Consider the following 19,559-nt stretch of genomic DNA (forward strand, 5'->3'; position numbering starts at 1 on the left):
TGTGATCAGCCAGAGGTGAGATGCCAGCCCTTGGAGGAGGAAGGACTGGATGCAGGGAGTAGAGAGAGAAGAGAATCTTAAGGGATTTCTCAATTTTTAACAGTGTTGTCAACTTGAGCAACTCATTTAAATCCTCTGAGCCTCGGTTTCCCCAACCTTAAACAAAAATAACCATGTTCCCACTGAAGGTAGCTTGGAAGACCTAATACATGCTTAGTAGCACAGGACTCAGCCCGGGTAACATCTTTAAAAAAAAAAAAAAATGTTTTTCCATTAGTGTGTCTGAAGTTTGGCTGCCACTGGAAAAGAACAACATATGGTTAAAAGAAGTTTAACTTCATCCAGGAAAACAGAAACAATTCTCCAGCACCTTGGAGCCCTATGGATTTCTTGGTTGGGCGGACTCCTCTGAACAGGGTTTTTAGACAGTGCCTGTCAGCCAGTTGTGTATTTGCCAGAGATTGGGTGGAAGACTTGATTATTTCCATGCAATCGGCAGGCTCAGGTATTTATGAGAGTTGGTTGATTTATTCCTTCACAACCAGGGTGGAGGAAACTCTCTTAATAATGACTGTTTGCAAAATTCTCAGAAGACAAAGCCCAACCAAAGGTCTCCCCGGCCTTATTTCTTCCCTCCCTCACACATAACCTTTAATCATCCTTAGAGCCAAACATCTGGGGTGACACATTCATCAAGAGTTATTACAGAAAAACTATTTCATTTCCACAGTCCAGAAGTATACTTAGAAAGGGGGAGAAATCTCTAAATCATGAATGAAAGCATCAAGCCCTTAGAAGACTGGGTTCTAACTTGGAGTTTTATACAATATTGCCTGTTCCTTCTTTTCTTTTCTTGGTTTATCGTTACTATTATTTTTTAATGACTGGGGATTTCTAGCATCTGTGGGTAATTGAGACTTGATTGGTCCTTCCTCAAAGATTTAAGGCTAACAATGAGAAGTCTTACAAGTCTAAAGATGATTTAAAAACACAAAAACTACATGGGGACATGTTGGAGGGGCGCAAAGAGCTGCAAGGTAAAAAGGTCCTTCTTCCGGAAATGGGGACTAGTGTCTAAGGTTCTCTTTTATTTGCTCACTTGTCTGTTTCAACTATGCTGCCTTAGCGCAGCTGATGCTCCTGCCAGTGGAAATGACGAGGAAGAGTCAGCAGAAGGGGGAAGGGGGAGCGGGGAGGAGGAGGAGGGGAAGGTGAGAAGAAGGAGGGGGAGAGGGGAGGAGGAAAAAGGGAAGAGATTGAAAAAAATCACAAGCAGATAAGAAGATGGGTAGTAAGAACTAACGGCACAGACAGCGAGCATGTTTTCTGAAGTCCAACTGGAGTGTGCTGGGCACCCTGCAGCAGCTAATACAGAGTATTCGATACATACCCTGTGTTAAAAAATTATTTAGAAGCACCACCTCACTGAATCCTTACGAACACCCTCTGAAATAGGAGTCATTATTCACCCCATTTTTCAGATGACAAGACTGAGACCCACATCACACAGCTAAGGAGTGGCAAAGCAGAACCCCGGAGAACACTGAATCATACTGCTTCCAGGGATTTACTCATGGGAGAGACACAGCAAGATGCTGGGGATTTTCCTGGTGGATCCTTCTTGATGAATCTTTAGGAGAGAGGATGTCACATGAAAAGAGCTTGGGCACGGACGCAGAAAGACTTAACCCTCATCTGTTACTAATTTGTCAAGGGATGAAAGAAGGATGATGCCCCCCTGTTCAAGTTTCTCCATTTATGTCCTATGATAATATTTACTGTACTTTTTATTACAAACGTAATAGACATTCACCAGAGAAAATTATAAAACTAGGAACAAATATTTAAAAAAAAATAAAGTGTATCCATAACATCTCCACCAAAAATTAAATTACATTTTACATATCAATATATCTATACCCAAGTTAATTTCATAGGTAGGATCATATCATTCATACAGTTTTGCAACCACGCTTGTTAAAAACTTTCCAACACATCCTGGACATCTTTCCATGTTAACAATTATTCTAGGAGTTCCCATTGTGGTGCAGTGGTTACTAATGAACCTGACTAGTATCCATGAGGATGCATGTTCGATCCCTGGCCTTGCTCAGTGGGTTAAGGATCCGGTGTTGCTGTGAGCTGCGGTGTAGATTGCAGATGCGGCTTGGATCCCGTGTTGCTGCGGCTGTGGCGTAGGCAAGTAGTTACAGCTCCGATTCAAACCCTAGCCTGGGAACCTCTATATACCCCAGGTGGAACCCTAAAAAATGACAAAAGACAAAGAAAACCACAACTATTCTACCACATCGTGATACAGGGTCCTAATATTTCGTTGATCGAGCCTCCACTTGCCTGGACCTTTAGCTTGACATCTCCATGCTGATCTCCTTGGGGTCCATTCCTAGAGGGTGTTTCTCCTTTAGAAAAGAAGACGCCTAACCTCTGTCCCTGAGTACACATCTAGGGACAAATGAGAAAATACATATCAAAGAAAAAAAAAAGTCACAAGTGGGGATATGGATGCTGCACGAAGCCACAACGAGGGCAGACCTGCCCCCATGTCACCACCTCTCCTATGTGAGTATTTCACAAGGTGAGCATTACCTGTCAGCATAAACTGAGTTGGGGGCTAGGAGGGTGAAGCCAGGACATTTTGACTGTGCTGTCCCAGGAGGAAAGCAGCAGGAAGAAAAGAGGACTCATTATCCTTTCAGAATCTTTCTTTTGTCTAATTTCCCCCTCTTGACAGGGAAGATTTAAGCTCTGGATAGAGAAGAAATTCACGCTGTCAAGAGCTGTTCTTGTTTTAGTTCCAACACATGCAGCGCATTCCACTGTCTGCTGCACCCTCACCACGATCAACGATCCAGTGGGGGGACACGGGGGACACATTTCCCTCCTCAGTGTGTAAAGAGCAAAGCCGAACTAGGTCATTTCTCTATGAATCCTCATTTCAAACCTGGAGCAAGAGAAGCAAAGGAAGCAATTACCTACTGTGAGCTGTCTGCACACCAAGCAGTCCTAGGTCATCTGGTCAACCAGCCTCTTCCACAGATGAGGAAAATAAGACTTAAGTTGTTCTTCAACTTGCCAGAAACAACACAATTAGTAAGAAGCAGGGCCATCCCAGGGCCCAGGGCCACTTATCTTCCAGCCCAGAGCAGTCTGGGACCACTTATCAACATTAGTTTCTTCCTCTGAGCAATGAAACACTTCTGCGACCTGGTAAAATACCAAGTAAGCCTGCAAACTCAACACACATGCATGCGTGCGTGTGCGCGCGCGCGCGCACGCGCGCGCACACACACACACACACACACACACACACACACACACTCCTAACTGGAAATTAGAATGGCTGCTCAAAGCTTTGGATTTGCCCATAATTCCTGGAGAGTGCCTGCTGAGCCCAGGACAAAAAGCACATTTCCTTTAAGGTTACTTTTCCTTTTGAAGATTCCAGCACCCTCACACACTAGACCAGAAATGCTTGTTGAATGACTAAAGGATTTAATGAACTGAATGACAGAATCAATCAATCAATCAATAAAAGGGGAAGTAAAATATTAAATGAATGAGTGAATGTATTTAATTGAATAATTAATTCATGTCTGACTGTTCTACTCAATGAAACCCACACATATTTGACCAATCTCATGACCTCAATCCAGTGCAAGTTCTCTTAAAATCCAAAGCCCATCTTACAACAGGGCTTCCTTTCTAGACTCCTAGACCCATAAAGTACATTTTAAAAGATGCTCTTGAAGTTCCTGTCATGGCACAGTGGAAACTAATCTGACTAGGAACCATGAGGCTGTAGGTTCAACCCCTGGCCTCGCTCAGTGGGTTAGGGATCCAGCGTTGCCATGAGCTGTGGTGTAGGTCGCAGATGAGGCTCAGATCCCAAGTTGCTGTGGCTGTGGTACAGGCCAGCAGCTGTAGCTCCTATTTCACCCCGAGCCTGGGAACCTTCATATGCTAAGAGTGCAGCCCTAAAAAGAAAAAGAAAAAAAAAAAAGATGGTCTTAGGCCCAAAAGCCATGTTCAATGGCTCAAAAAGCTTATCAGAAATTGCACACTCTGGAGATGCCTGGATTTACTTTGGGTTACATAAATGCTTGCTCTCCTTATCATGCAGATCAGAGTCCTGAGGATCCCATCTGATTTTGAGTTACACAAAGTGAAAAAAAAATCAAAGAAATTGCTCATTACTTTATCATCCTACTTTGTTTGAGATATGCCATTTATCAAAACAACAGTGTTTGCATGGGGAAAACAAATTTTAAAAAAAGGAGTTCTTTTGCATGCAGATGGTAGAGACATGCTATCTCAAAGCTGAGCCTTCGGAATCCACCTCAAGAAATTCCTGGTTTGGGGGATTATGCCTGGAATGATAGCCTTCAGAAAGCCTCACACATTTCGGTGATAAACTCAGCTATCAGCAAGGTTCAGTGCTGGACACTGAAAATAACATGCACCTTGGTAGCTGCTGGACAGAACTGGAATCCTACTTCCTGATGGTGTGAACTCATGCACATTTTTCAGCTTCTCTGAGTTCCTGAGTCCCTCTACACAGAGGAACGTTAGTCACTTCTGCCTTAGGGAGGTGATGATCCATCAAGGGGACACATTTTAAGCACTCGATACAAGGTCTGGGACATAGAAATTGCTCAGTAGGCCTTAGCAACTTTATTGTTAAATATGAGTAGTAAGATTAAACCCATGGGGTTGTGTGAGCCTCAAGTGAAATAAAGGGGACAAAGAATGCAGCATAGATTCTGACACTCAGGAGGAACTTGATTAGATTTATTTCTTGTCACTTTTTCCAGATGGCCCAATCGGGATGCTTCTGCATTTATTCTTTTTTTTCTTTATAGGGCTACACCTGTGGCATATGGAACTAGGGGTCCAATAGGAGCCGAAGCCGCTGGCCTACACCACAGCCACAGCCACATCTGCGACTGACACCGCAGCTTGCAGCAATGCCGGATCTTAACCCACCGAGCAAGGACAGGGATCGAATGCACATCCTCAGGGACGCTAGGTCAGTTCTTAACCCGCTGAGCCACAACAGCAACTCCCTTCTGTATTTATTCTCTTTTTCTTTTTTTGCATTTCTTCTTTTCCATTATGCCATAAACACCCCCCAGAAAGCCACTATCACAAAGCTAATTGTCACTCCCTGGGCAAGCAGATAGACGTCAAACTTCTGTTTCCAAAGCAATTTTCTTGAAAACAAAAAATGCACATCTGCCACAAATGGGCTAGATATGTCCCAGCACTGGAAGCCACAGCTGGAGGCCCAGGTCCTATCCCCACAGGCTCCAAGAAGTTTTTCTGATTGTCCCCATGACGGATGAGGTGCCACGGACTGATGGTCTGATTGATGGAGGGACAGGCAGCTTGCTGGCCCGTGGCAGGGAATGAATGAGCTGGTTCCCTTCCTCCCATGATGGGCAGAAGGGACAGAGAAGGACTGATGAAAACTCTGAGAAAATTGCCAGAGTCAGTGTCAAAACATCGGTTCCAGAGGCACTGAATCAAAGTAAGTATGAAGAGCTGGGAGTTGGGGGAGCGCCTCATGGATTAAACCTGTAGCCTTCCTCAGTTTATGAGAAAATACCCAACCAGGCCTGCTGGAAAGAGAACTGCACACTCGCCATCATCTTCCAACATTAACGCTGTTTATCATGTTTTTTCCGGACACAGTGTGTGGGGGCGTAAAGGGTATATAAAGGGTATAATGAGAACACGGAACAGGAGTGGTTACTCTACCCTATAAGTTCTAGGAACACATCCTGGAAGAAATGCTGCTGTTATCTAAACATGAAGGATGAGTGGGAGCCAGCTAGGTGAAGTCAAGGCGTGTGTTTTAGGCAGAGGAAATGATGCTATCAAAGACTCAGAGGTAGAAGAAAGACTAAACTGTTAAAGGAACTGAAAGAAGTTCATGACGGCTGGACCGCAAAGTGTGAGGGAGGAGGGAAATGAGACGTCAAAACAGACCAGGGTCACATCATGCTAGGCACTGTGGGCTACAGTAAGGAGTTTAACTTTGCTTATTATTAGAGCAATGGGGAGCCATGGAGGGCTTCAGGGAGGGGGAGGCTCAGTTAAGTTCCCTTTTATTTAAATGATTTTTAATTTTTCCATTATAGCTGGTTTACAGTGTTCTGTCAGTTCTCTACAGTACAGTAAAGAGACCCAGTATGTATGAAATATACACATACTTTTTCTCATATTATCCTCTATCATGCACCATCATAAGTGACTAGACATAGTTGCAAGGGCTATAGAGCAGGATCGCATTGCTTATCCATTCCAAAGGCAAGAGTTTGCATCTATTAACCCCAGAGTCCCATGAAGCGAGCCCTGGCTGCTTTGTAGGGAATACTGGTTCTCTCGGTAACTTGCTATGTGATTAGGGGGTTATTCACACCTTCTCTAAGCTCTTTTCTGCAAGATGAGGAAAGAGGACTGATGATGAAATCAAAGCAAGAATGCATCCTGGGTCCGCCCCCACCAGGGCAGGCCCAAGAAGCAGTCTGTGTCACACAGCTCCTAAACCATCTGGAAAGTCTACTCTCTAGGAATCTGGATCCCCTATCCAGAATGCCTCTCACAGTTAGAAGCAGCTCAAAAATCCTCTGTCAAATCAACAAGGACTTACTGTATAGCACAGGGAACTGTCGTCAATAGTTTGTAATAACCTATAATGGAAAAGAATCTAATACATACGGGGTGTGTGTGTGTGTGTGTGTGTGTGCATGTGTGTGTGTGAATCACTTACACCTGCAACTAACACAACATTGTAAATCAACTGTATTTCCATAAAATTTTTAAAAATCCTTTGTTAGCCCAATAGGAGCTGGATTTAGGTTCAGAAAACACAGCCTCCCTCAGTAAGATCTCCTCTAGGTCAAACACACTGTGCTTCTCCATTCATGCGGCTACCAGGAGGCTCTGCACAACACGCAGCCACAGAGGAACGCTTGCCTGCTCCCAGGAAAGGGGTGGGGTGACAGTCGATATCTGTCTTGCATCAGCATCACCTCCAGACCATAGCTTCTTGCTGACGTCTGATTAATATGCTATTGCACTCGAAGAAAATTAATGGGTTTTGATGGTTATTTGGAGCTTGCCACCTCAATTCCACTGTGAGAGAGTTACGAATTTAAACAAACATTGACAGAGAATAAATCTGTGCTCTGCATGCTCATCGGAAGGTCGGACTTAACAGGCCTGACCGTCCTGAGATTTGTATTGGATTCATAACGGTGACGTGGGCTGGCTTATCAAGGAAGACAAGCCCCAGCTGGGAAACGACAAAACCCTTCCTTTCCAGGCACCACGTGACCTCTCCCATGGGGGCAGCTGTGCAGAAGTTCCCCCAGTCACTCTCTATCCCATTATCTGGCTTTATTTTCTTCAAGGAGTTATCTGTGTCTGAAGTTAGCTAGTCTATGTCTTTGTTTACTGATTTATCATCTGGAGACCAAAGCCCTGCAGGAGATTTACTGCTCACCATTGTAACCTCAGCATTTTCAATGGTGCTGGGCACATAGTAGATGCTCAATAAATATTTCTTGAGTGAACAAGTGAGCAAACAGCCTTTCATTACTCATGTCATATCCACGGACCACCTAAACCACTTAAACCGAGACAGGGAGTTCCTGTTGTGGCTTAGTGTATTACAAACCCTACTAGTATCCATGAGGATGCTGGTTCAATTCCTGGCCTCGCTCAGTGGGTTAAGGATCCGGCATTGTTGCAAGCTATGGTGTAGGTTACAGATGTGGCTCAGATCCTGAGCTGCCATGACTGTGGTATAGGCCAGCAGCTTCAGCTCTGATTTGCCCTCTAGCCAGGGAACCTCCATATGCTGCAGATGCAGTCCTAAAAAAGAAAAAAAAGAAAGAAAAAAAAATAGAGAATTCCCTTTGTGGCTCAGACTAGGATCCATGAGGATTTGGGTTCAATCCCTAGCCTCGCTCAGTGGGTTAAGGATCTGGCATTGCTGTGGGTAGTTTGCAGATGCAGCTTGGATCCTGCATTACTGTTGCTGTTGCTGTGGCTGTGGCTATGGTTGGCAGCTGTAGCTCCAGTTCAACCTTTAGCCTGGGAACTTCCGTATGCCGTGGGTGCGGCCCTGAAAAGCAAAAAAAAAAAAAAAAGACAGTATTGTGTAATAGTGAGCAGTATAGGATCTTCTTTAAAATCTTTGCTCTGCCATGAACCCCATCCCTGGGCAAACTCTTTATCTGTTTGCCCTGTAAAATGGATTAAAAACTCCCCTCCCCGACTGAGCATTCAGTGAAATAATACATGAAGATACTTAGAACAGCACCCAGTAAGTACCCAACCCAAGCTGGCTATTACCTTCTTCTTATATTGACCCACAATTTTGACCTAAGTACCCCTGTAAGAATTTACATCCCCCCCCCCACTAATAACAACAGACATGTTGAACCTCTGTAACAACCGTATGAGGTGGGTAGTATTAGTACCTCCATCTCACAGATCAGGAAACTGAGACACAGGGAACTGGTATGAGGTCCCAGAGTTAGAATCCACAGAGCAGGCATTCGAATCTATGCACTTAACTGCCATCTGGTGTGCCCTGTGGAATACTCATAAGGCTTTTAAAATAGAGAGTCTAAGTATCAATGTAAGCATTTTTTTTTTCTTCATAGGGCTGCACATGCAGCATATGGAAGTTACTGGGCTTGGGGACAAGTCCAAGCTGCAGCTGAAGTGTACACCACAGCCATAGCAACACCAGATCCGAGCCACATCCAAGACCTACGCCACAGCTTGCGGCAATGCAGGATCCTTAACCCACTGAGCACGGCTGGGAATCGAACTTGCATCCTCATGGAAACTATGTCAGGTCCTTAACCCATTGAGCCCCAATGGGAACTCCGTAAATACTCATTTTCATCTGACTCTTTTTTTTTTTTTTTTTGGTCTTTTTGCCATTTCTTGGGCCGCTCCCATGGTATATGGAGGCTCCCAGGCTAGGGGTCTCATCGGAGCTATAGCCGCTGGCCTATGCCAGAGCCACAGCAACTCGGGATCCAAGCTGAGTCTGCGACCTACACCACAGATCACAGCAATGCAGGATCCTTAATCTACTGAGCAAGGCCAGGGATTGAACCCGCAACCTCACGGTTTCTAGTTGGATTCGTTAACCACTGAGCCACAACGGGAACCCTTCATCTGACTCTTTATGGTGGGAAAAATTAAACATGCAAAAAGTGGGGAGAATATGATTTTTAAAAGGTTTTAAGTGGTAACAAGGCTGCTACCATAGAATCAGCCTGAGAATCACCAGTGGGTCATTCACCACATGCTGGAAAGTTGCTGAGGTTCATTTAATCCCCTCACCAACATGCCAAAGACCCTGCTCACCTCCAGACCTGCCTATATACACACTGTTACCTCTGTCTTGAATCCTTTTGTAAGCCCCTCCTCTGCCGTTTCTTGGTTACCTTCTGGCCTCAGCCCCATAGCTTCCTGAGGACACCTTCCTTTGAAGTCTGTAACTGCACTGAAACCACAGACCTCTATTATAGTCGCTGTTCCCCTGCCCCTAGTCCCTGAGTCTAGATCCTTTCTATTCACTCCATACGCCTACTTCAGCACCAGCACCTAATAGACACTTGGGGGAGTTCCCGTCTGGCTCAGCAGGTAAGGACCTAGTGTTGTCACTGCTGCAGCATGGGTTCAATCCCTGGCCTAGGAATTTCTGCATGCCATGGGCACAGCCAAAAAAAAAAAAATAGACACTCAGTAAATGTCTGCTTTGTTAAAGTAATTATTTTATGCATGAGAAAACCAAACCAAGGTTCAGAGAGGTTCAGTAACTTGCCCGAGGTCAGCCAGCCAGTCAACAGCAGGGCTGGGATTTCCACCCACGTCTTTCTGGATCCCAGTTCTTCCTGCTGCAGAGATATCCACAAGTGCCATGTGGATTTGACTACTGCCTGTCAGACAACGGGCAACTAAATTAGACTTCCTCCAGGACCCCTGCCCGCAAAGGGATCTTCAGATTGCAACTCGTGCAACAGATCACGGGTGGAATCTACAAAATCCCGAGGGCCAGTTTCCAAGCAAAATTTCAATAGGGCCCTTTCCTCTAGTGTGGGGACCATAAACACATATTGCTTTGGCCAGGCTAAGTCCTGGAGCATGATACAAAAAAAGAAAAAGAAAAAGAAATATTTTCTAGTCTAGGAGGAAACAAGCCAGGTAAACAAGAAGGATGGAGGAAGAGACAATGAAAGGAAGCACAGAAGCAAGCCATGTGCTCCTGGATCTCAGAGGGAAAGAGCTGGGTCCTGCTGAGAAGGATGCCAAGGAGCCTTCCTGAAGGAGAGAGATTCAGGACTGGGCTGCGAAGGATCAATCAGTAAAATTTGAATAAGCCTAAGCTAATAAGGCTTTCTTGGCAGAGAGAACAGTAAAAGCCATGAAGGAGAATGTGCATGGTTCTGAACCATGGAGCAGCCATTCAAGAAGGAATGTGAGGCTTTGAGACGGTGAGTTCAGCCTATGGAAGGCTAAGGAGTTTCAACTTCCCTCTGCGAAAAGGGAGACGGTAATTTTGGGTGCTCAGAGAAACAGAGGTATCTTAAAGTCCAATTCAGGAGTCATAGAACAACCACAAAAGCCCCCATGATAAGGAGTGGGTAGCTGTTTACAAGCCCATTTCTCCTTCCTCCTGGGTGCACAGGTAGACAACAGGCTATTTTAGATGTGCCCATGTGACTGAGATATGGCCAACAGAACATGGATGCACCTGATGGACCCACTTCCAGGTCAAGCCCATTAAATCCTCCCAAGGCATCTTCCATTCTTCCGCCTACACCACCCCCACCCCCTAATGTCTAGATAATGATGCCCAGGCCAACACCGAAAGCCACAGGATAAAATTAGAACTTCCTCCTTCATCCTGGGTCCCTGAGTAACTGCATGGAGCAGAGCATCCCTTCCTACCTCCAATTCCCAAAGGCCATCCAGGAACACATAATTGGACTTCATTTGAATACAAAGTAAATTTCTGTCTTATTAAGCTCCTGACAGTCTGGGGTTCACATGTTCTGGAAGTTAATATTACCTTAACCAACATACCCCCTTGGGTTAGTTTATTCCATAAGTATTCTCTGAACATCAGCCCTGTGCCAGGGATGCTTCTAGGCACTCGTGATACAGTGGTGGACAAGGAGAAGGGCACTGCTCTGACACAACTTTACTGGGAAGAGACAGACTGCAAATAAGTAAGCAAATACGATTATTTTAGACCACAACAACAGCTATAAAGGAAATAAAACAAGATGACACAACTAGACCTTGTTTAGGGTAAGAGTAACTTATCCTAAATAAGGCAGTCATTTCCTTCCGCTTTTTTTAAAAATAAAATCCTGTTTCAGCACCCACAAACATTCTAGACATGACAGGGCCATAGAACTGTTCAAAAGGGGCCACTCTTGATTCCCCTCATCAAAAAACTGAGTGTCCAGCTCAGTGGTAGTCAAATGACCTTGTCTTGGGAAAACTTTGATGAGGAAAACTAAGGCATTCATTCAGAGCCTGGTCAGATGTTGACAAAGAGTGTCTAGGCTTGGGAGCTGGACTCAGCTATACTTTGTCCTATAAATTGCTACTGTATTTCCCATTAATTACAGTCAAAGCAAATCTGCCATTTCACTAATCCTATATACCAGCCCTCAACAGAACAAATTCTGTCAATGAGCAGAAAGCAGTCACAAGCATGGTGTTAAAACTTTGTCAGAGTCTGTCTCTTCCCAGTAAAGTAATGGCTCAGGAGATTAGGAACCCAACTAGTATCCATGAGGATGCAGGTTCAATCCCTGGCTTTGCTCAGTTGCTTAAGGACCCAGCATTGCTGTGAGCTATGATACAAGTCATAAAGGCAGCTTGGATCTGGCGCTGCTGTGGCTGTGGTGTAGGTCAGCAGCGCAGCTTCTTTTCAACCCCTAGCCTGGGAACTTCCATATGTTGCAGGTGTGTCCTTAAAAAAAAGGAAAAGAATATTGAGTAGCAGGTAGCCCCTTCCAGATGCTAGTCAATATGAAAATGGTTATAGGATGAGGTATATGTGAGAACTGGTCCTGGTTTTCCTTATGGCTTGTGTTCCAACTGTGTCCTGTAAGCCTTCTACCCTGCATCTCATGGAAGAGGCTGGTGGTCGTATCAATTATCAAAATACAGAAACACTTCCACATGTGTGAGTAAAAGCCACTGCCCTGAGAATCTTAAATAGCCACCTGATAATCCAGATGCCACAATCCCTCTCTCAGAGTCCCCTAGACCTTCTCCCAATCGAGAAACCAAATGTTCAAGCCAGGTATGTGGGGAAGGGTTGAGAAAGAGCTCTAACATCTTGGAGAGCGGATGGTGCTAAATATTCTTGATATTACCCCAGACCTACATCAGAATTCCCGGGGAGTGTGTTCAAATTGCAGGTTCCTGAGTCCCAACAAACACATAACAAATTGAAATCTGTGGAGCCGAAGCCCAGCAACTGGTATTTTATCAAGCTTCCTCAACCAGACTCATACACTCTAAAATGTGAGAAGAGCGAGTCTGGGCACTGCTTTGACATTGTGCCAGTATGAGAAACTGGCTTGTGCCTTCATTTGATCTCATCAGTGATTTTGAAACTTGATCAGAGCCCTCCTTAAATTCTTCATCAGGATTTCAAAACACAACACAAGTCAGAGTAGAGTTGCATAAAGCCCCTGGTTTGCAAGCCCGAGCTGCAGGATGGATGGCCAGGGTGAGTGTGAAGCACAGAAGCTATACCTGGGGCTGCCTGGCTCCAACAGGGACTAGAACAGCCAAAGAACAGACAAGGCCTGGCGCTGGCTGGTGAGGAACCCAGCAGGTTGTAAAGCCTGATAACAGCAGAGCAGAAAGCCAGGGATGGGCCAAGTTCAGGGTCTTAAAACTGGATCAGCCATGATGGAGAATTGGAACCCAAGGTACAAAGGGAGATCAGGTGTGGGACAGAGAAAAGCAAACAGAACAGGTTGGCCAAATAAGCAGGTTCTATTTGGCCAGGGAGGAAGGAAATGATGAGGAGAGGGAACTTATTTGGGGGGGGGGGGGCAGTCACTGCTCCTGTAGACTACACAGCTCAGATAAAGTACCATCATCAAGACAGCACACACAGCTGTGAGCTGCTGGGAAGAAAAGATGTGAGTTTGCTCATTGCTCCATCCTAGGTACCTAGCCCAATGTTTGCATAGAGTCTGCCCTTGATAACACGGCATTTATTGGATGGAGGGATGGATGGACAGGCGGATGGAAGGATGGATGGATGGATCTGCAACAGGTCCCCATTACTTGCCTCTGAAGATCAGGGGTCAGTGAGTTTAAGTCCAGGATCTCATACTTGCCAGAAAGGTCAGACTTATTCTAGAAAAAAAAAAATGACTTGTGAAGCTCAGTAGGGCACCTTAATATAAAGTTTGCTTATGAATCTTTAAAAATTCACATATTTATTATTCACTTGCACCAAAAAAATCTACCTAAGAGTCCTCAAACCTTAGCATGATGGGAAGAAGGAAAAGAAGCTTTTCTTTACTGATTGACTTGTCCATACTTTTATTTCAAAAATTCTACTGGGATGTTTTATGCATCAGACACTGTGTAAGACACTGGTGATAGAGTAGGGGGAAAAATAGGCCAGATTCCTCTCTCTTGAAGTTTGTATTCTAATGAGGGAGTCAGGCCATAAACATGAAAACATGCAAATAAATGAGATCATTTGGAATGCGATCAATGTTATTAAAAAAAAACACTTAAATAGGGATATGCAAAAGAAAGAGACTAGCAGGGCAAGAAACTTCTTAGAAAAGAAGATCATTTGTAGAAAAGGCATTTGACTTGGAATCAGAATGACAAGAAGGTGGCCAAGCAAACATTAGAGAGAAGAGCACACCAGGCAGCAGGGGTAAGGACAAGTGCAAAGGCCCTGGGGTGGGGACAAGCGTCAGGTGTTTGCGGAAGAGAAAGGAGGCCAGTACGATTGGAACCAGGTAGCAAAGGTAGAGGTAGATGAGCAAGAAAAAAAGGCAGAGATCAGAACAAGCACAGTGAGGACTTGACCGTGTGATCTGACACGGTTTTGAAGGACAATTCTGACTGCTGTATGGCACATGGACTGTAACAGGAGCCAGAATGGAATGGTAAATCGGGGTAGGAGGCTATGGCAGTCCACCAGCAGGGAGATGACTTGGACCAAGAAGGTACTGAGAAGCAGAGAGAGTCAGGACACCTCAGGCAGGTGGAATTGACAGAACTTTGGAAAGGAAGTAAGCAGACCAACAACCAACAAGGGATGACGAAGAATAGCTTCTCATCCCCATTTTTCAGATAAGGAAACTGAGATCCAGGTCACACAGCTGGAAATGCTCAGGGTCAGGATCAGAAACCAAGTCTGTGTGGCTCCAGAGTCCCCATGTTCTTTCCAATCTCTCTTCTTTTGATGGAGCTTTTTGTTCTTGTGGTCACTGCCAAAGAACAGGTGTGTGCATTTCCCTGTATGCCAACTGCTCCTCATTTGGGGAGGAAAAATGAACCTCACACTAGTTAACGCCACATTGCTCACTGACTTAGGTTAATGCTTGGCAGTTCTGATTCATCTTCCAAAGGGTAATGCAATAAGGGCCTGGATTATACTGTAGCTTTCTCTGGGCTCTGAATATGATGCCATCCTACTTAGTCTCACAATCTCTCCAAGAGTTATAGAAATAAACAAACCCAGGGCATTGACACATTGGCCCAGCATATATTTTCCTGGATAAGGAAGCTGGAGGTGGAAGCGTGGAAAGAACTGAAGGTGGTGGTTCCTGAATAGTGTATGACCTTGTGCAAGCCCCTTAGCCTCTCTGAGCCTTAAAGCTCCTCATCTGAAGAATAGGGTGATTCTAAGTTCCAAGTAGAAACTTAGAAATCACTGTATATCATTTCCAACATTTTGATGGATATTATGAATTGTTTCGTATTAAACAAGGAAATGAGAGAGAAAGAGAGCCAATAAACATTTATTGTGCCTCTACTGTATGCCAGACACTAATAATTCAATGGTGGGTAAAGTAGACATGACATGCGATCTCTGACTCCGTAAAGCTTATAGGCTAATCCGGGAGGGAATTAACAAATGATCTCATCTGCAAATGCATGACTTCACACTGTTAGTACATGTGTTTAAAGAAACATGTTAGGTGATATTAAAGCTCAGAGGGGGTGTTCCAGGAAAAATGACTGAGCTGAATTCTGAAGAATGTATTAGAAAGAACAACGAAATGGACAACTCAGTAGGAAGCACAAAGGTCCTGTGGCAAGAAGGAGTATGGATACTTTGGAGGCCCTGAAAAAAAGCCAGGGTAGGCGGAAGAGTCACCAAGAATGAGAAGACAACAAGATAAAGCTAGAGTGGCGGCAGGGGCTTCCCGGTGCAGGACCTTGTGGACTTCAGTACAACATCCTGGTTCCTCTGAAGGAAATGGAAGAAAGGGACAGAGATGAAGAAAAGAAGGCAAATTACAAATGATTAAACACACCAGAGTATTAGCATGTCGAAGCTTTGGTAGGGGTTGGAATAAGGATAGTTTAGGAGCACAGAGAAGGAGTTTCTGATCCAGCTGCAAGTATAAATGGGGGTAGAAGAAGGAAGACTCTTAGGAAGGCTGACAGCTGCATTCTTACCTGGAGGACATTTGGGAGTTAGACAGGTGAGGCAGGAAAAGGCCCTCAGGTAGAGGCAAAACACAGCAATGCACGATGCATTCGGGGACCCACATACAGTTTGGTAGGAGGAGGAGGAGGGGCACCTGAGCAAAGAAAGAGTCCAGTGACCTAGGCAGGGTCCAGATTTCAAATGTCACTTGATGCTTATGCAGGCCTCTACATGAGGAAGTTCAGTTTGGGGGGAATGTTTAAGACAATTGAGAGAAGTCTCTGAAAGAAACAGATATATGTGTCTAAAAAGATCTAGGGTCAATATGGGGAAAAGGCTGGGAGTGAGAAGACCAGTGAGGAGGTCACTTCTGGAGTTCAGACAAGAGATGGGGCCCTGGAATCATGGGCAACAACGACATAGCTGGGGGGAGATGTCGGCAGGCAAGGACCCTGGTATTTGAGCTCCCAGCTTGATTCTTTGTCCAATCTCCTATGAGAAAAGTTCGTCTCTACCGCATTAACTTACTAGCATTCTTCCCAGAACCTCAGCTTCCAAGGTTCTCTTAGCTATAATATGCATCCTCCTTTGCTGCTGCCCACCCCCCAGTCTTGGTCAGATGCTTGCAAAACCAACACTGCTGATGCCTGTTATGTAACACTGTTGCTTCTACCTTATGAGAACTAAGGGGGAAAAAGTCTGCCTGACAAGTAATTTTGTATGTAAAAAACAATCTGCCAGAGGCTTTGGAAAATGTACCTGTGGTTCCTGCACACTTTGGCAGATACACCTGCTTGCCTGATGACGGTTCTGCCTTCAGACATCCTAAAAGCAGAACATGGTGACACAAGAGAGGCAAAAATGTCCTTTCCCATTTCAGGACCTGAAACCAACATATTGAAGTTCAGTGTGTGTGTGTGTGTGTGTGTGTGTGTGTGTGTGTGTGTGTGTGTGTGTGTGTTTCATTGTTCTCTGCTTTCCTTTTCCTTATAAAATTGCATGGAGGAAAACATTTGATTTCTCAACGGCAAAGTGAGAATAATAACAGTGGTTGGTGAGAATAAAATGAAATAATGCATATAAATAGGGTCTAACATGATACCTGGAAGAGAGTAGGCATTCATTAAAGGGATTTTTGAGTTGCTTTTTAAGTGAATGGTTACTCTGTTGCTAGGCTGTGGGCTAACTGCTTTATCTGCATTTTAACATTTAATCCTGAGATGCTGTCCATGGTCCTTGTCAGCTTGGGGCTTTTTTTCTTCTAGTTCTGGAAAGCTGATTGCACCACACTATCCACTATCTCCCTGGAATTACTAACCATATGACTTTCAGAAGACACACTTTTAAGTCCTTTTAAAAATCAATTAAATGGGTTATAATTTACATACAATTAAGCACCCATCTTACTTGTACATTTTGATGGCTTATGACAAACGTGTTTACCAGTTTAACTACGAAGATACACAACATTTCCATCATCCTCAAGAGTCTCCTTGGACATGGAAACAATCTAAATGTCCATCAACAGACGATTGGATTAAGAAGATGTGGTATATATACACAATGGAATACTACTCAGCCATAAAAAAACAAAATAATGCCATTTGCAGCAATATGGATGGAACTAGAGACTCTCATACTAAGTGAAGTAAGTTAGAAAGAAAAAGACAAATACCATATGATATCACTTATATCTGGAGTCTAATATACAGCACAAATGAACCTTTCCACAGAAAAGAAAATCATGGACATGGAGAACAGACCTGAGGTTGCCAAGGAGGAGGGGAGTGGGATGGATGGGGAATTTGGGATTAATAGATGCAAACTTTGGAGTGGATAAACAATGAAATCCTGCTGTATAGCACTGGGAACTATATCTAGTCACTTATGATGGAGCATGATAATGTGAGAAAAAAGAATGTATACATGTATGTGTAACTGGGTCACCTTACTATACAGTAGAGAATTGACAGAACACTATAAACCAGCTATAATGGAAAAGATAAAAATCATTACTTTTTAAAAAAAGTCCTCTTGGATTCTATCTTAATAAACCTTTTGACCACAGAAAAAAAATTTATTTGCCTTCAGTCACTACAGATTGATCCTAGAATTCATATAAAAAAGTATAAAAAGTATATAGTACGTACTCATTTATGTCTCTTTTTTTCTCTCAGCATAATTTCTTTGGAATTCATCCATATTAATGCATATATCAGTAGTTTATTCATTTTTTATTGTTACATAACATCCCATGGGTACTTTATTTATGGACTTTTGGGTGGTTTCCAGGATAGAGCTATTTTGCTTTTGTTTTTGTTTTGGCAGCACTTGCAGCATGCAGAAGTTTCCAGGCTAGGGATCAAACCCGAGCCAGAGCACTGACAGCACCAAATCTTTAACCTGCTAGGCCACCAGGGAACTCCTACAGCTATTTTGAATAAAACTGCTACAAATATTAATCTAAAAGTCTTTGAATGGTCATATTTATATGAATCTTGTATAAATACTGAGGAGTAAAATTGATGTGTTATATTGTAAGCATATACTTTATTTTAAAACTGTCAAACTCTTTTCTGTTGTACCATTTTATACGCAGAATGTTTTGCTCTACTAGTTGCTCCGCTTTTTCACCACCACTTGATATTGTCACTCTTTCTAATTTAGCCATTCTAATGGGTGGTCTCTATCTTATTATGGTTTTAATTTACATTTTCCTGATAACTCATGATGGTAAGCATCTCTTCGTGTACGTATCAAGCATTCGTATGTATATCTTCTTTGGTAAATTGTTCAAATCTTTGTTTGCCCTTTTCAATATGATTTTAATACTATCAACAAATCCAAGATATTTACCATAGAAATTATTATAAGTGAGATGCACAGGAAGACATAATCAACCTCAGGATAACACAGTCCCCAAGAATGTTCCCCTTCACGTCTGAATTATTGAGCTCTTTGATCTAACAGCTATTGCTAACACTGGATTCTGAGTGTGGATGCACCACAGAGAGGTAGCTAGGAAGTATCTATCCTGTTATCTCAAACCAACCCTTTGTTAGCATTGGGCCCCAGGTAAGCCCCTTAGCCTCTGTGATTCTCATCTTGATTATCTTCAGAACACAACCTACATAAAAGTGTTGGGAAGACTGAAGTCAATATACATAAGGTGTCTGTTGCACAGCAGATGCTCAAGATACAAAGCTAACAGACTTCTCTTAAACATATCAGTTATAGGTTGCCACAGTAATGCTGCTTTAAAAATCATCCCTTGAGTGAAGCACTATATTGTATTCTTGTTAACTTATATAATACTGTACATCAAGTGTACTTCGCTTTAAAAAAAAAAAACCCATCCCCCCAAATACTGTAGATTATTTTCCAAATATATATACTTAGCTCCCAAGTCTATGACCAGTAACCTGGCTAAGATCATCTAGCCATCCCTTTCTATCTCAGCTTAGCTCGTTCACATATCTGGAACTGGCTGACTGTTAACTAATCGATGACCAGCTCAGATGGGGCTACTAGGTGTCCCAGCTCTGGTTCACATGTCTCTCCTCCTCCAGCAGGCTCGTCTGGGCACATTCTCCAGGCAATGGAGGAGGTACAACAGAGCAGGCAGAAACACACAAGGACTTTTCCACTCTAGGCTCAGAACTGGTACAGAGCCACTTCTATCATACTCTATTGGTCAAAGCAAATCACCGGCCAATCCAAATTCAAGAGGTGGGAAAATAGCTCCACCTCTTTGGTGGTAGAAACTGTAATGTCACACGGAAAAGAGTGTGCATACAAGGAGGCTGAAGAACTGGGGCTGTGATGACAATCTGCCGCACAAGGCCAT

General features: G+C 43.7%; 1 protein-coding gene and 1 long non-coding RNA gene across 9 annotated transcripts in view; both read right to left on the reverse strand.

Annotated features, from left to right (window-relative positions):
- The window catches only part of SHISA9 (shisa family member 9), a 545,216-nt gene that overhangs the window by 396,062 nt on the left and 129,595 nt on the right, over positions 1–19,559 (reverse strand). The window contains exon 3 of one of the 8 annotated variants that reach the window (XM_085017603.1): positions 13,392–13,446. The exons of the other annotated variants lie outside the window; for them this stretch is intronic. Within the exon in view, the coding sequence (XP_084873729.1) occupies positions 13,442–13,446 (5 nt within the window). The 3' untranslated portion in view covers positions 13,392–13,441. Of the gene's footprint in view, positions 1–13,391; positions 13,447–19,559 lie in introns of those variants that run through there. 8 annotated transcript variants of the gene reach the window in all.
- LOC146404537 (uncharacterized) lies at positions 5,102–13,446 on the reverse strand. Its single transcript, XR_014840805.1, has 2 exons — positions 12,001–13,446; positions 5,102–7,985 (listed from the first exon to the last, which is right to left on the reverse strand). It is a non-coding gene; the product is annotated as an uncharacterized LOC146404537 (long non-coding RNA).

The sequence above is a fragment of the Sus scrofa genome, chromosome 3 (genome assembly GCF_054392235.1).
Source record: "Sus scrofa isolate SSC_HxYL_T2T_F1_AM1 chromosome 3, Sscrofa_HxYL_maternal_Yorkshire_Landrace_v2.0, whole genome shotgun sequence".
NCBI lineage: Eukaryota > Metazoa > Chordata > Mammalia > Artiodactyla > Suidae > Sus > Sus scrofa.